This window comes from Toxorhynchites rutilus, chromosome 2 (genome assembly GCF_029784135.1).
Source record: "Toxorhynchites rutilus septentrionalis strain SRP chromosome 2, ASM2978413v1, whole genome shotgun sequence".
NCBI classification, from domain to species: domain Eukaryota; kingdom Metazoa; phylum Arthropoda; class Insecta; order Diptera; family Culicidae; genus Toxorhynchites; species Toxorhynchites rutilus.
In genome coordinates, this window is record NC_073745.1 from 36,090,406 (window position 1) to 36,106,481 (window position 16,076).

At 36.4% G+C, this 16,076-nt stretch overlaps 1 protein-coding gene across 2 annotated transcripts in view; it reads right to left on the reverse strand.

Annotated features, from left to right (window-relative positions):
• LOC129769935 (sorting nexin-8-like) overlaps window positions 1-14,087 on the reverse strand; it is a 48,221-nt gene extending 34,134 nt beyond the window's left edge. For both annotated transcript variants that reach the window (XM_055772473.1, XM_055772472.1), the window contains exon 1: window positions 13,081-14,087. In XM_055772473.1, the coding sequence (XP_055628448.1) occupies window positions 13,081-13,513 (433 nt within the window). In that variant the 5' untranslated portion in view covers window positions 13,514-14,087. The remainder of the gene's footprint in view (window positions 1-13,080) is intronic.
• Window positions 14,088-16,076: the final 1,989 nt, after the last annotated feature.

Consider the following 16,076-nt stretch of genomic DNA (forward strand, 5'->3'; position numbering starts at 1 on the left):
AAAAGCCCCAAGTCTCTAGTTGCTAATACTACCATAAGGTGTTGAAATTATTCAAATTTTTATGTTTTTTAACGATTTTCCTTAAAGAGGAATTATGATCATGGTTTGACTACCTCTGATCATGGTTTGTCCAAAAAATGATCTTGGTTTGTCCGGTTTTAGAAATCACAATTTTTGAATAAAAAAATGAGTGGGTTATATCTATGATATAACCGCAAGGTTCACGTGGAACTACCTTAGCTTAGCAATCATTCGTTTGTATTGATTAAATTCTTGATTGAATGAAACAGTTTCCAAATTCAATTGAGTTCAATATATTTGCTCTGTGAGTGAAAAAAATGAACAAATGCCGTGTAAAGTCAATTTATTTATTGTGATTGATTGTTCTTCGTTACAAGTAAATTTAATGACGGACCTTTTATGTTTGGTATGATGACTAGAACAAAATATATGTACGGAAGAATTATCAAACGTTTGATGAACCAGCCTAAGGCTGAAAATCTTTCCAATAAAGACAAAAAAAAAATTATCAAACGATTATTTAATTTTACATTTCCCTCTGAAGTTTACATCCCAAAAGTGTACATACTTCTCGAATCTCGAATTTGCTTGAAACTGGGAAGTTCATTCGCTTCTAGTGGCTGCACGATTTTCCCAGGTTCCTAAGTTTAGAAGATCATGTTAGGACAGACATATTCCACTCTGCACAAAGGCAAGCGAGGACAAAAGTACTCGCAGTTTGCATTTATTTGCAGAGCCGATTTCCCCAGAAACCTCGGTTTTGAAGTCTGTGTTAGGGAAACACATTTCAATCGGAACAAAAATACTCCCGATTTGTATGAATTCGCAATGCCGATTTCCCCACGCTTCATGGATTTGAAGTCTGTGTTAGGGAAATACATTCCAGTCGGAACAAAAATACCCCCGACTTGCATGAATTTGAAATACCGATTTCTCCAGGCACCTTGGTTTAGAAATCTCTATTAGGGAACACATTTCGGTGGGAACAAAAGCTCCCCCTACTTTCGTGTGTTCTTTTTCTTCTTTTTGGCGTTAAGAGGGTTTAAACTTGTCAGTTCACTCGCCTCTAGGCTCTTTCGTGTGTTTGCAATGCCGATTTCGCTGCTTGGTTTTAAAGTCTGTGTTAGGGAACATTTTTCGATGAGAACAAAAGTCCCCCTACTTTCATGTATTTGCAATGCCGATTTCCCCAAGGCTGCTTGGTTTTGATGGCTGTGTTAGGGAAACCGTAAATCGGGCCAATCAAAACGATGCAGTTAGGGCGTTTAGATAACGCCTAATATTTTACAGTTATTCAATTGTGTATCTAATGAAAAACAACATTTTGTTAGTTGCGATAGATGCGTAGAAATATTCCCTATCAAGTGATGCAAACATCTCTCCTATCCAGTACGAAATGTTCGAGCTATAAGCATTCGAAATCTTCCAGTTTTTCCTGCATGTTCTGTGTTTAGGTTTTCATTTTACCCTCCATATATTCCGGTTAGACGTAGTCCCACGTCAAAACATTAGAATTCTCACGTAGATGTTGCATTTATCATTGCTTGAGTTTACTGTCATCATATTGATCCATTCATAAATAGGATTTCTTCAAAATATTGCCTTTTCTTGGGCATTTTAAAAGTGTTACCCTCAACACACTCAACACAGAGAAACTTCATTTCTGCTATGCGCGAAGGACACAATAAACAAACTACAGCGCGCCAAGCGGTTGCCATAGAAATCATGTGGACAGAACAACATTATTAAATTGGACAACTCATGATCAGAATTGAGTTTATCAAAATGCGTTAATTTAATGGTTTAGCATGATGTTTACAATATTTGTAATTTGTTTTGATCCAGAAAAGGTATACGTGCCAAATATTCATCTGGTGATCGATTAAAAGTTAGCTTTACTCGTTAGTTATTTAGTTACTCGTGAGTATCCAGCAGCAGACTGGAGACACATTTGGAAGAACATTACGCTTCGAAAGCTGACCTCGAGTGAACGGAGTACTCTTTTCTTGTTGACCAATAGAATGCTTGAGCATAGAAAATTGATGTACCGAATGAATAGAACCGATGGTGAGAGCTGTTTGTTCTGTAACATTGGATGCAAAACATTAGAACACAAACTGAGCGAGTGGTACGGGTGGAGCCAGCTTGGAGACTATTGCACCGAAAATTGATTACTCTGCTCAATGGATAGCGCAGACTCTCAATAGGAGAGCTTTTGAGACCTCAATTGAGGAGCATACAAAAATTTAAAAAAAAATGTAATTCTGAAAATGTTTGTAAAATATGTAATTATTATTATGCAATGTAGTAACGTAATTGATATAGCTCGTTTAGAATTTGAACTCGTAACGACATTCGAGTAATTATTTTGTAATTATTTTTTAAAACTTTTGGCAATAAACTGTTTGAACATTGACAAAAAAAAATTAAAAGTTAGCTAGAATGAGGGGCACATTGACACAAATAGAAGGTGTATTTTATAATCCTTGAAAACATGTGATTCCATAAAAATCTATATATATATATATATATATATATATATAAAAATGGATTTCTGTCTGTCTGTCTGATTGTTATGGACTCGGGAACTACTGAACCGATCAACATGAAAATTGGTATGTAGAGGTTTTTGGGGTCGGGGAAGGTTCTTAAGATATTTCCAGACCCCTCCCCCCTCTCAAAGGGGGGGCTGTCATACAAATGAAACACAAATTTCTTCATTACTCGAGAGTTAAACAAGCAAACGAAACCAAATTTGGCATGTGGAGGTTTTAGGGTGTAATAAATATTTTTACGGTGGTTAGACACTCCACCCCCCTCTTTAAGGGGGGGCTGCCATACAAATGAAACACAAATTTTTGCATAACTCGAGAATGAATCAAGCAAATGAAACCAAATGTGGCATGTGGAGATTTTAGGGTGCAATAAATGTTTTTACGGTTGTTAGACACTCCACCTCTTCTCTAAGAGGGAGCTGCCATACAAATGAAAGATAAATTTCTACAAAATCCGAAAACTGATCAAGCTAATGGAGCCAAATTTGTCATGCGAATGTTTTAGGGGACACGAAACGTTTTCATGGTGTATAGACATTCCTCCCCTCTCTCTGAGGTTTTGGAGGTAAGGTGGAGGTTTTAGGGGGTAAGAAATATTTCTAGAGTGGTTCAACACTCCTCCTACCTTTCTGAGGGGAGGGGTATCATACAATCATAGAAACATGATTGTATGATACCCCTCCCTCCTCTGGAATGGAGAGGGGGTCCCATAAAAATATTGCACGTATTTCAACCAAAAATATTCCAACCAAACATGACAATTGAAAATTATCGGAAAACTCTGAAGAAAAAAGGGAAAATTCGGAAAATCAATTCCCATATGTTCTACAATTACATAGTAACAAGTGCTGTTAGTCCATTTGATGTTTGCACTAGCGAAATTGATCTTTGTTCGAAACTGGAAATGGATTTTAATGTAATGAAGGTATTGATAACAAAAAACAAATTTTGGGCGGGACGAAGTCAGCTGCCGGGTCAGCTAGTACTAAAATATAGACTATAAGTCTCTGAAATTTACTGCATTTTTTCATGGAGTCTTCTGAAAAACTAATGTTTTACTCGTAATAGTGTGCTGAATAGAGTTATATGATAATCACTTCATTCGAAAGATAAAAGCAAACGAGTGACGTTGTTTTCTTATTGACCCAAAAACATGTAGGGGAAGAGGTGATAAAATGGACATGCTAAAGAACATGCCCTTTTACTGCGTCCACATACCGCTACTGTTGACAGCTTGCGACGAGAGTTGAGATTGAAGTAGCTTCCCAGAAGCTCGAGCAAAAGAATGTTGTTCTAATAGGCACTAAACTGTTCGAGGGCACTCCGGAAAACGTGGTTGTAAAACCTTCGGAAAACTGAAGAAATTCGATTTTGGTATATACTGCTGCTACGATAGTTTTATTCAGACTGATTGATCGTACATAATTGGCTTAGCCTTTATAATTCATGATTACAGATGTGTGTGTGCTAGCGATAAGGAAATAGATAACCGCGAACTATCGACTTTTGTTTTTATAGCATACACAGTAATTCTTTTTGGTATAAATTCATTTAGGATCTACTTCAATTAGGTATTTTTTAATTTCGAATAGGATAATACATTTCTGCCCTCAACAGCTACAATCCCCGGTTTTCAAAGAATATTCTAGCCTAACTAAGTGTTGTTCAAGATATCGAATGATTTTTACTATCTATATAAATAAAAATGATTTGGCGTTCGTTCCTCACAATTTAACTCAAGAACGGAGCAACGGATTTGAACAGTCAGTATTAGGATTGAAGTGTCTCAGTCTGCGTCAGGTTTATATGCAAAGAAAATTATGAAAACCACTCGTAATGTTGAAAAACTGGAGAGTCATTTTTTGGCAAGTTTTGTATATCTACACTCGACAAAAAAAATGCGAAGTCGGAAATTTTAAGTGATTTTTGATATGCTGTAACTTCGTGAAAAATCAACACATATCGATAAGATGCGCATCATTTTAAAGCTACAATTCAGATATTAGAATATTTTATGTGCATATTTTTATGTTGGTGTGTGTAGGTGTAGTGAGCAACAATATCGGGAAGAAATGAAAAATCGATTTTTCTTCGTTTTTTCAAGAATATTCTGGACTAACACAATGTTTTGCTAACCAACTTCGTCTTTGATGATGAATAATTCAATAAACTTCAGTAAATTCTACACAAGGGTAATTTGTTACTTTGACGAAAAAAAAATTATTTAAATTTTTTGCATCGATTATTGTTTGCAGGCAAATTTTTAGCCTAGTGTATTCCCTGAACATCCCTGAACGCTTCATATTGATACGTTCAGCCGTTTTTTTTTTTCTAGTCGAATTTTCAAAGTTTGGAGTAAATTAGAGGAGCATTCAATCGCAAATCGTATCAGAAGTACAAAATCCTACGGGTCTCTCAGAACGAACGATTCGTAACTCACATGGAGGCAGTAAAATGAACAATTGAACAAAAATGCTAAATGCGATAGATTTACGCGTTGTTTGTTCTCAAAATTTGTTTAAATCATTATTGAAATGGTAGATACATGTATGAAATAAGTTGAACATATTCGCCTAGAGTCGTAATTGAGATTTTCTTATACGTACAAAAACATAGTAAGAAATACAAAAGGCTGTGTTTAAAGAGGCTGGATTTTGGTTGGGGCCACAAAAGGAACCCCTTGAAGAGTAACATATGTTAAGGGAGATCAGCTTTAGAAAACATAACATTGTAAGTCGTTATCCCGAGGTGGCTCATTTTGCATAAGTAGTAATTTCGAATGCAAATTAATCACTGAAATCAAACAAAATGTCTGTTTACCTCTTCTAGAATATGTGAACAGTCGTTCAAAGTGATGATTTGTCGAAGATGCTTACCAGTGAAAAGTCGAATAAAATAAATATCAGGGAAAATTCTTCAAATGCGATGTGTGTAAAATAACATTCGGATGGCTACTGAGAGAGCAAGTTCTGTTTTTGTTTATTTTTTTCAACATTTCACAAACTCATGCACAACAGGGTGTCTCGAATAGCTTCATTTGTTCTAAGAATAGAATGGTCAATAAGTACCAATTGGTTTTTAGTTAAATTATTGAAATACAAGCACTGGTTAATTTTACCACCCCTGTCCATTATAACTGCGTTTCCCCTACCAATAGCTCAATAGCTGGTGATTGATCAGTGGTTCATGCAGGTTATTGGCTGGCAACAGAAACAAAGTTAATAGTTTGCTTTTTCGGATTAACTCTCCTATACTCGCGCATCGGTCTCACAGACCGAAGAATCAATAATTTTGTTTTTAAAGAAGGCTGAATGAAATGACTATTAAAACTGAATGAAGTTGAAGAAAAAATATTTTCTGGAGTTTTGTCATTCGATTATATCATTTTCTATAAATAAATATCAAAACGCCTAAAAAATTCATAATTGCAATAATACAGAGACACGCACGGTCTGTGATACTGTGCGCGAGTATACGAGTTATGATTTGGAGCGCAAACACAGAAGGGCTATAGAGGTTTTGGACTCTATAGTTCATTCGCAGCTGTTCGCAATTATGTTCAATGAAATATACTTCTGTTGAACTTCGTTTTGCTATTCAACCCCTTCGCGTACGATTTAATTTTCAAAAGAGCGGAGCAAATGCAAACGCTTCGATGAGTCACGCATCGAGTAATTTCACTACTCTGCTGAGCGTCTTAGCGCCGTGTGATGGGCAAGCGTACCACGAGAGAGACTCGATGTTGTACGTTTTGGCACAATTATTTCTCATCGAGTGAGACTCGATGTTGTTCGTGAAAGGGTTAAAAGTCGATTCCGCACATGTCACGTTGCTTCGAACGACAGGTAGAAATTATTTTGCTTTGTGGTATCTCTTTTAGTTTCACTCTAGACAGTGTTTAGCCAACATCATATGCTGAGGATGAAACGTAATATGAGCATTAACAATACTGCTTTTTGAAAGTTACGAAAAAGCTACAACAAAATCACCCATCAGGGCCATCAACAAAATCTAGTTTATAATTAAATTTCGTTCTTTTCCAATAAAATATCAGAAGTGATTAATAGGCTTTTTGAATGCAATAACTTCGTAGTCCTACGTGAACAATTGACACTGTATTCCACCTCCTTGTTGTTTTTATGTAAAAAAGTATCATTCATTATTGGCAGCTGACTATAACAGCATAATTATATGGAAAAAATTGATTCGTTTGAAACAAAGAAAGATCGAGAGACGACCAGACAGATGATCAGTATATTCCATCCTGACAACTCTCGGGCTCATGCTGCTATATCGGTTAAAAACTATTAAGAAAATAGAGTATGAAAAGCATCACTTCTTCTCTTTGTTATTATTTGAAATTATATAACGCTGAAAACTTTTAGCATAGGCAACAAAAGATTTGATTTAGTTAGAATCCGAAATCACTGTTATTTTATAGCAGCGGTTGTAGTAGAAATACCCGAAATATTATGATAGCAAATTATTTGGACAACCTATATCTTTCGAAGGTAATAAATTCACGTTAATTTGTTTTGTTTTGAAAAAGTTGTGCAAAATGGAAGGCAAGAGAAAAAATTAGATTTTGGACATCCACATTGAAAATAGCGAAATCTCTGAAAGTGGCAAAATCGACCGTCTATGATGTGCTGAAACTTTTTCGGGAACGTACAGACGTTGTTCGGATGGATCAGAGGACGCATCGTAATGATCGTAAGTGGTCGGAAGCTGTGGTAGAAGACACTGAGAACAATCAAAATAAACCTTGGAGTCTCAGAATACGACATCGTCAAAAATACAACTCTAACCAAAGTATCATCCGGAGAATCCGTATGCGAGAAGGTTATCGTAATTTCCATGCCTGCAAGCAACCAAACAGCACGCATTCGAAAGTTGTACAACAAAGGTTTTGCTGAAAGGCTGAAATTCTATCAGACCATTGCTGAGGAGATGTACTTAGTTAATTTAATTTCATTTTCGCTAATAAATTTGCCCCGAAACTCTTGATTTGGCAAGGGATTTGCAGCTGTGGTAAAAATAACCAACGTTCTCGTCACAAACACGACAATGGACTCGAAAATGTATACACCCAAAATTAATTTTTAGCATATGTTTTGTCATCTCGATTTATTACATTAATTGAGCCTTAAAATAACAGAAATTGTCATGACTCTCAAATACTAGTTAGCATTTGTATAATATATATGGTGTAGTAATATAATATCAATATGAGTTAGCGAAACAAGATACACCAAGATCGAGATGGATATAGATCTCCTTTATACTCTCCTTTTTACCCTTAGAAAACACTTTCCAACTTCATTTTATAATGAGGTGTAATATTATCACGCATTTACGCAACAGCACCAGTAGCTTTGTGGATAGCGTGGTCGTGTAAAACAGCCTTGCATTCCAGCCGGCCTTGGTTCGATCCCCGCTGACATCGTTTCGACTTTTTTTTTTGTTGGTGCACTCCCAAAACAAACGAGAAAAGAACAAAGGAAAAAGAAAGAGATGTCTGCTCCCATACATAAAAACATTTTAAAACTTTTGAGACAGATGATTTTATTTGCTCATTTGACGCTTCAGGACAAAAAAACATTTTTTTCTGTCGAATAGAAATATTTTCTGGCAACGCTAGTTTGGGTGCTGGGGAGAGTGTCTGCAGAACGTCTCCTTCCGTTTATTGAGGCTCACAAAGTTCCAGTGAATTTTTAGTCAGATTTGGCAAGCTGCCACTAGAATAGAGGATGCTTCAAAGGTACAGTGACACTGGGGTTGATCACATTGAAAAATACCTCAGTTGAAGAATTGAAGAAGAGTGTCAAAGTGACTCGGAATGCAGCAGACTTGAAGAGTTCCGAGAACAAAATGATAAGGGGTATCCGGAGTATGAAAAATAGTACGAAAATTGATTAAAACTTTAACGTAATAATTTTTTCAATCTTCTTTTGGGAAACAACAATAAATTATTCGTATTTTGATGTAAAAAGAAATAAAAATATTTTTTGTACTTTTAACCATTCCCGAGATACAACTGGTTTTGTGATTCTGGATTCTAAATGCATCAAGCTTTAAAAATGTTCTTAACAAGTTGTATCGGACTGTAAACGCTATGCAAAATCTGGAGGTATTTCTTTAACCAAGTGAGCTCCACGAGAATTTGCTGACGAAATACGATTGGGTAGTTGTGGAGCTATGGAATACGATTGTGTAATTCTTCCTCTTAAATGGCACTAACGTTTCTAGAGGAACTTTGCCGTCTCAACGTAGTATTACTTGCGTCATTTTTATTAGTACTTAGTTGAGATTTCTATGCCAAATAACACGCCTTGAATGCATTCTGAGTGGCAAGCTATAGAACACGCGTGACCACAGTGCAAGTCGGAGGGAATTTCTTGGAATCGAACCCGAACCCCCGGCATGTTAGATCTGACGCTAACCACTCGACCTCGGGAGAACCCTTGCATAGTTATGGATGATAAAATGTATTACAAGGCCTTTTTCGGACAAATTCCTGGATACAGATTCAATATCTCCTTCGATCGGCAAATGTCCCGGAAGACTACAAAGTTAAAAACAAGCTGAATTTCCAGAAAAAGTTTGGTTTAGACCAGGGTTTCTCAAAGTCGATATCCCCCTGGGGTCGATTTCGGTTTCCCAGGGGTCGACAGAAACGAAAATTGATTTTGGGGGTCGACGAGGTCTCAATATCGACCCCTAGAAAATAACACATGTTCTTATTTGAAATATTTAAGATGCTCCATAAGTTGTGTAACGTGAACCATCCTGTTATAAGAATGACCAGGGTTGCCACATTTGATCCTGTAAAATTTTCTAAGTTTTCTAATAAAAAATTGTATGATGTTTATACATGGTTTTGTTATACTTTGCTTTTCTTAAATTTTCTTTCAATTTCATCCTTGACGCTCCTCCTTGAGCCGATACATAGATACATAATCATTGTGGAAGCCAACCGATCTCAGAACTTTGTTTTGTTGGCGTTTTAAAGCGAGAATATTCAATCAACAGCACGCTGATGAATGTGGAATTATCAAAAAGTGTTCCAAAAATAACCTTAGCAGGAATGGAGAAATGAGGTGACATTTGATATGGTTCAACATTTTTATAAAACAAGGTACAAGCTTCATGACTTAACGATAAAGAAGCAAAGTTTATTAGTATGAAGGTAGACAGAGAAAATGAACTGTAATTAATTTGCCATTTAAATTTGAATTTGAAAAAATATCTTTCTGTATCTCTGCAGAAAATCTGTAATTCTGTATATACAGATTCTGTATCTGAAATTTGGCGAAAAATCTGTAAAATACAGAACAGTCCGTACATGTGGCAACTCTGATAATGAAAAATATCTTAGTTGAAAATATTATTGCTGTACATTTTAAAAACTCGACAAGACGATGAGTGTGCACAAGATGGAAATAAAAAAGTACAAAAAGTACAAGATGCGAAATTCGGCAAGTAAAAAAACCAGAACAGGTTCGTGCAAGATAATGTGTTTGAACGTACGAGTCCTTCAGGCATGTTTAACATTTCTCTGTATATTAAACATATACGCGATTTAACACGAAGGAAGTCATCATCAAATTCATGTCCAAACATGCTCCTGATATTTTACTACTATCAAAAACCTTCGAAACAATTCTTTGAGCACTCGATTATTCGCTCAGCTATTTGACAGACAAAATATTTACTCGATTATTTCTACACGCTGAAGTTCGCTGACCACCAAGAGTCTCTTGCATAGAAAGATTATCAGTTTTTTTAAATTTGTGCTTCAGCTGCAGGGTGACGATTTCAATTTGATTGAAACAATATCAATAATTTCGGCCCTTCTGACAAAACTTTCAAAACAAAATTTAAGCAGAAGCGAATATTCACAGTTTCTGCATTTGTCAAAATTATCAAAAATCAAAGCTTCAAGACCATGTTATATTATCACTTGGACGCATTACACAAGGATTTCACTAAAATGTTTTTAGATCTTCAAAATTTCCAAATTCCTCAATGAATTATAAATCAGTACTATATCACATCCATGGAATGAGCCAATGTGATAATGCAAGAAAAGTTGATTATCATCAGCACAGATGAGGCAGCTGTACAACCAAGGTTGTCATATGTTCTAGGTATAAATAAACATTGAAAAAAAGTATCCTGCGATGTGAGACATTGCTGAAAAATATCTTCTCGTTTTTTCCATCATCATACTTTGTCGAAAAAGGCTTCGTTATGGTTATAAACAACGCAAAACCGAAGGAACTTCATTCCACCAACTGCAGTGTTTTCAAATTGATATTTATTCAGTAAGAAAAAAAACTAAAGATATGATTCTCAAAGCAATTCGGCTATGAGGGTCTAAGGTATGACTTAATTCTGGAAAAGGGGTCTTTTGCCCAAAAGAGTTTGAGAACCCCTGGTTTAGACAATCTCCAACTGCGGACTGAAATGTGAAGCTTTTGTAACTTCTGGACCAGGAAATTGTAGTGTCTTCAGATAAGATTGCTGCCTTTTTTGAAGCGTTGATTGCCTTTTCTGACTCGAGTAGACAAACTGTCACTGTTTAAATTCGACTAAATTCGATTAAATTCGACTGATGGCCACGGCATATTACGACGATGAGAAAATGCATTGTGGTTCATAGTAAACTTGAATTAGCAGTTTTCGGAATGAAATATTCGTAAAAGTATATTTCAGCATGATTCTATTAAAGATTATTTCAATTTACTTTTATAAAAAATAACAATATTTATGGAAGACCACAGTAGTTACTATCTCGTATATACGAAGCAGTACATACTGAAAAAAAATATCACATCATGAACATTGCAAAATCACCCGACAACAAAGCTAAGTTGATTTTTAATCAGCCGTTCAATACGGTTCGACGGTCTCCATTCACACAATTTGGTTCACATTCAAAAACAACCTCGTACCGATAAGATAATGCAAAACCCTATTGAGGGTTCACGAACGCATCTCAGCTCGAATAAACTACGCAAACAATCACTTGTAAGCCTGGGAAAAGTAGATAACTCTTTCGTGTTGCGATTATAATTAAATTCCCCTCAAACTCGGCTACAAGCAGACCCCGATACGCAAAGTCCTCTCCCAGCGCAAAATTCGCAGTTAATTTCTTGCACAATACTCCTCCCTCTCAAACCTGGTGCAGCCGGAAAGATGCAAATATGGCTATGGCTTAATGATCACAGAGTATCAGCTGTAATCGCTGCTGATAAGATAGTGTTCAAGTTCCAAGACGCGGAATTACTCGCATGACCCCAAAACAGTGCATCTCACCGTTATCAGATTCATCCTCAACAGGAACGAAATATTTGACTCATTGGAGTTCTTTTCTCAGTTCATATTCAGCCGAATTGCCTGATAATTTACTTTGTGTTAAAGGTACTAATTGTCCCGAATGTGTGACAATTTCGATGGAAAAACCAACGCAGTGTAGGTTGTTTACTTCTACAACATTTGTATTTTTATTGCCTCGACCTTCTCGATCACGATCGTGGTTCGATAGCCCGTCGAACAAAACACAAACAATTATTTTGAAAATGCTTACTAACTAACACGAGTCACACTTTTTTCCCATAATCCAGAAAACTGGAGAGAAACTGATAATCAAAGGTGTGTTAGTTTTTAAAAAAGTGTTAAAGCAATCACTAATATTTATAAACAATTGTAGGCTGTGTTATTCGGGAGATTATATTTCACGACCGATTCGAAGGTTCACAGAAAATAGTATAAAAAACCAAAACAAATTATTTTGCTGTTTTTTACTACGCATAATTGCGTATAATAGTGTCCAAGTGGTAAACACAGCTGTTGCTGTTGTTACGAATCAAATACGACCATGAGTTCCTCCACTCCCGCTCCACCAACCTACTTCAGACGGCCACAATGTCAGCACGCCACTTCTGCATGGGAAACCAATGCGAATGAATCCATCATTAGCTTCATCCAACGTTTCGGTCGAACAAATTGTGTCCTTGAAAGATGTTAACCACTGAGTGGTGAAGTGGTTAAATTGTTGTTATTATTTGCATGAAGCGGATAAAATTTTGTTATCCATTCTAATAACCATGAGTTTGAGAATGAAAAAAATTGTTGCGGATGACAATGCATTAGCCATTAAGGTTACTAAACGTGTTCGCAGGGTGAATATCTGAGCAAGTATAACATTGAATTGAATTTTTTTTTTGTTTTCTGTTCAACGTGATCCTCGCAAAACATTCTGGAAATCTATGCGTAATCTATCATGCAAAAAAGCTCGTATCTTGTCCAATCGACAAAGTCATCACATCAAACTGAACTGATAAGAACCCGGTTATTGCCTGAGCCAATTGTACTACCTCAATGATTCGTTGTTCGCGTTATCAGTTCGAATCGAGATTTCCGCACCAATGTAATGCACTCTGTGTACAATTGGCGCGTGGATTGAGTTCACAATCAGTTGCTATGTTGTCGAACTCACCCATAGATCCAATAGACATCGAGATGGACGTAGAACCTGATGGTCCTTCGCCCGGTGATAGCGGACGTTTTTCCAGCGATAACGACGAAACCTGATCGAACGCTGTTGCGGAATTGTGATGACTATTCAGCGACGATGAGCGCAACGGTTTTCCTCCAAGCTGATCCACTTCATCGTCAGAACTGTCCGTGTCGGAACTATCGGAGGACGACAGTGGTCCGTTGGTAGCCGCTGAAACAAACGTCTCCCCAACTGACGGCGATCTGGATAGGTCAATGTCAATGTTTGGATTGAGATTGTTATCAAACCGGCTATCATCCAGCTCGATATGTGCCTCAGAAAGGTGCTGTCTGTTTGGGCTTGTCGAGTCTGATAAAATATCACGCGAGCTCATCACTATGACTACCGGAGATGCCTCCACCATCACTGACATCTTTTCGTCGAATATTGATTTTCGTCACAATGTTGAGAGCACTTTTTTCCTTTTTATCCACTACACCACTTTGTTGATACTGTCTTGAACCAGGAAGCAATCGATACTTTTTCCCCTACTTCCTTTTTCCCTGGGAGACAAAGCCGATAATTCCAACTACATTCATTGGTTGGAATACTTAGTGGCAGCCAGAAGACACAGATAATCACTTCTTCCCACTGCGAACAACTTCATCGGTAGTGGGCAATGTGAAACACTCCATCAAGGTTCAAGATCGGATTACTTCCGTGCGGAATGAGTGGACACGATGGCAATGAGAACACAACATTTGATTGCTAAACACATTCTCAAAATTCTTGCATTTTGAGCAATAGAGCATCACGGAGCATTCTTGCGTTTTTTTTTCCAGTATGTGATCCTTTTCAACCGAGATGTTTGGGTTCCAACTTTTTTCCATGCAGGACGATTCGCGACTAATTGTTTGAATATTAGATACGCTTAGCGCAAATTCACAACGAGAACGATACGCACAACCGACGAAGCACACGCCTCATAACGTACGGTGCATACGCGAATGAAGCAGGTGCTGTTAGTGCTCATCGATTTTGTAACTCTACAGAGAGCGTAGAGCAATTTGATGAAAATGAGAGAAAGAGCGAGACTCAACGTAAACAATTCAGCACGCAGCCACCAGAAGCGAAATGAGAAACATACGTATCGATTTGCCGTGCCTGGATTTGGTGGAGAAACATAACCAAGTACAGGTCGGACTCGATTATCCGGAGTATTGATTTTTTTTTTCACTCCGGATAATCGAATCCTCCGAATAATCGAGTCAAAACATTTTCTTTTATTTGTTTTTTTTTGCATGTATTTTTCATTTTTTGAAAATAAAAGAGGAATTTGATTTTTGATTCATTCCCTTAAAGTCAGGAAACACCTTTCTCGCATGAAAAAAATAAATTTATCCAGATTCTCTCAGGAGGTGATAGACGATCATATTTGATGAAAAAAATCCTCCTACGCATATGTTCGAATTTCAACAATGACAGAGTTACATAACTTTTTTTTTGTTTCGGACTCTGTTGCTTTAAACTGGCTCTACATTAAAAAGTACGCTACGGAAGACGATTCTGATGCTTTCATTTGAAAGATGAGAAAATTTAGTACAGGATATAGTAGTGGAACAACTAAATTAGTAAATTTTAATAACATTTTGGAAGTGAAACACTTAAAAGTTAATAATTTTTAATGTGTTATTATTAATTTTATCCTAAAAATTTATATTAAACTATATTGTTTCTATCAATTAAAATGAAGTTCTTTAACCGCTCCACAATTTGTTCTTTGACGCACAACTCCTATCTTTCTTAATTTGGCTGCAATATCGATATAAACAATTCCTGGTGAAAATTCAAGCAAAATCTTCAAAAATCACGATTTTTACCCCACTGTACATGTAATAGCCACTAAAACTTCACCTTAACGTTGGACGGTTACATTTCTTCATGAAATAAGTCATATTTGAAATATAAAAAAAAATTATTTTCCAAACTGAATATAATCGAGTCCAAAATTGTATATAATCGAATCACATATAATCGAGTTCGACCTGTACTGTATTCTATTAGTCAAATCATTTCATTTGATATTGATGGGATTGCAAAAAATACATAGTCGACCATTTTGTGGCGGCAACCTTTTCGAATTTATGTTGTTCATAGTGTAGTGTATTCTCCAAATCAAGCCATTCAGCCATTTTTTTTGCGGCGGCAAAATCGAATGTTTCAAGATCATGGAATACGCAGTTTTATAATGACAGTGGAATTAAATGTATGTTCCAAATTTCATATCAATCATTCAACAGGAACGGGGTCTATGTTCTATTAATGTGGGACAACTCAACAAACATTCAAACATACATAGAAACAGGTCAAGCTAAATGAAACCATTCAAAAAGTAATTAGTTGTTTGAGCACTACGGCCATCTTGAAATTGAATTTTTCATTATCTGCTATGTTCTACTAGTCGAGAACTTTCTTTTGATACATTTTTGGGCCTTTTTCATAAATAACTGTGTTCTACTAGGCAAGCCTTTTCATTCGATACCCATATTGATGGGGTTCTGAGAAAATATGTAATCCGCCATTTTGTAGTGGCCGCCATCTTGGATTTGCATTTTTCATAAATAACTGTAATATAACTGTAAAATAACTGTAAATACCCATATTGATGGGGGTTTGAGAAAATATGTAATCCGCCATTTTGTAGTGTCCGTCATGTTGGATTTGCATTTTTCATAAATAACTGCATTCTACTAGTCAAGCCCTTTCTTTTGATACCCATATTAGCTATTCAATATAGAATTCCTATACAAATTATTCAAAATTTCCGAAAATCAAAAATAAAATACTCCGGATAATCGAGTCTAAAATTCCGGATAATCGAGTCTCCGGATAATCGAATCTCCGGATAATCGAATCTCCGGATAATCGAGTCCGACTTGTATAACTATTGACTGTTGGCACCGTATGGATCTTATGATTGAAGAATTCCATGACTT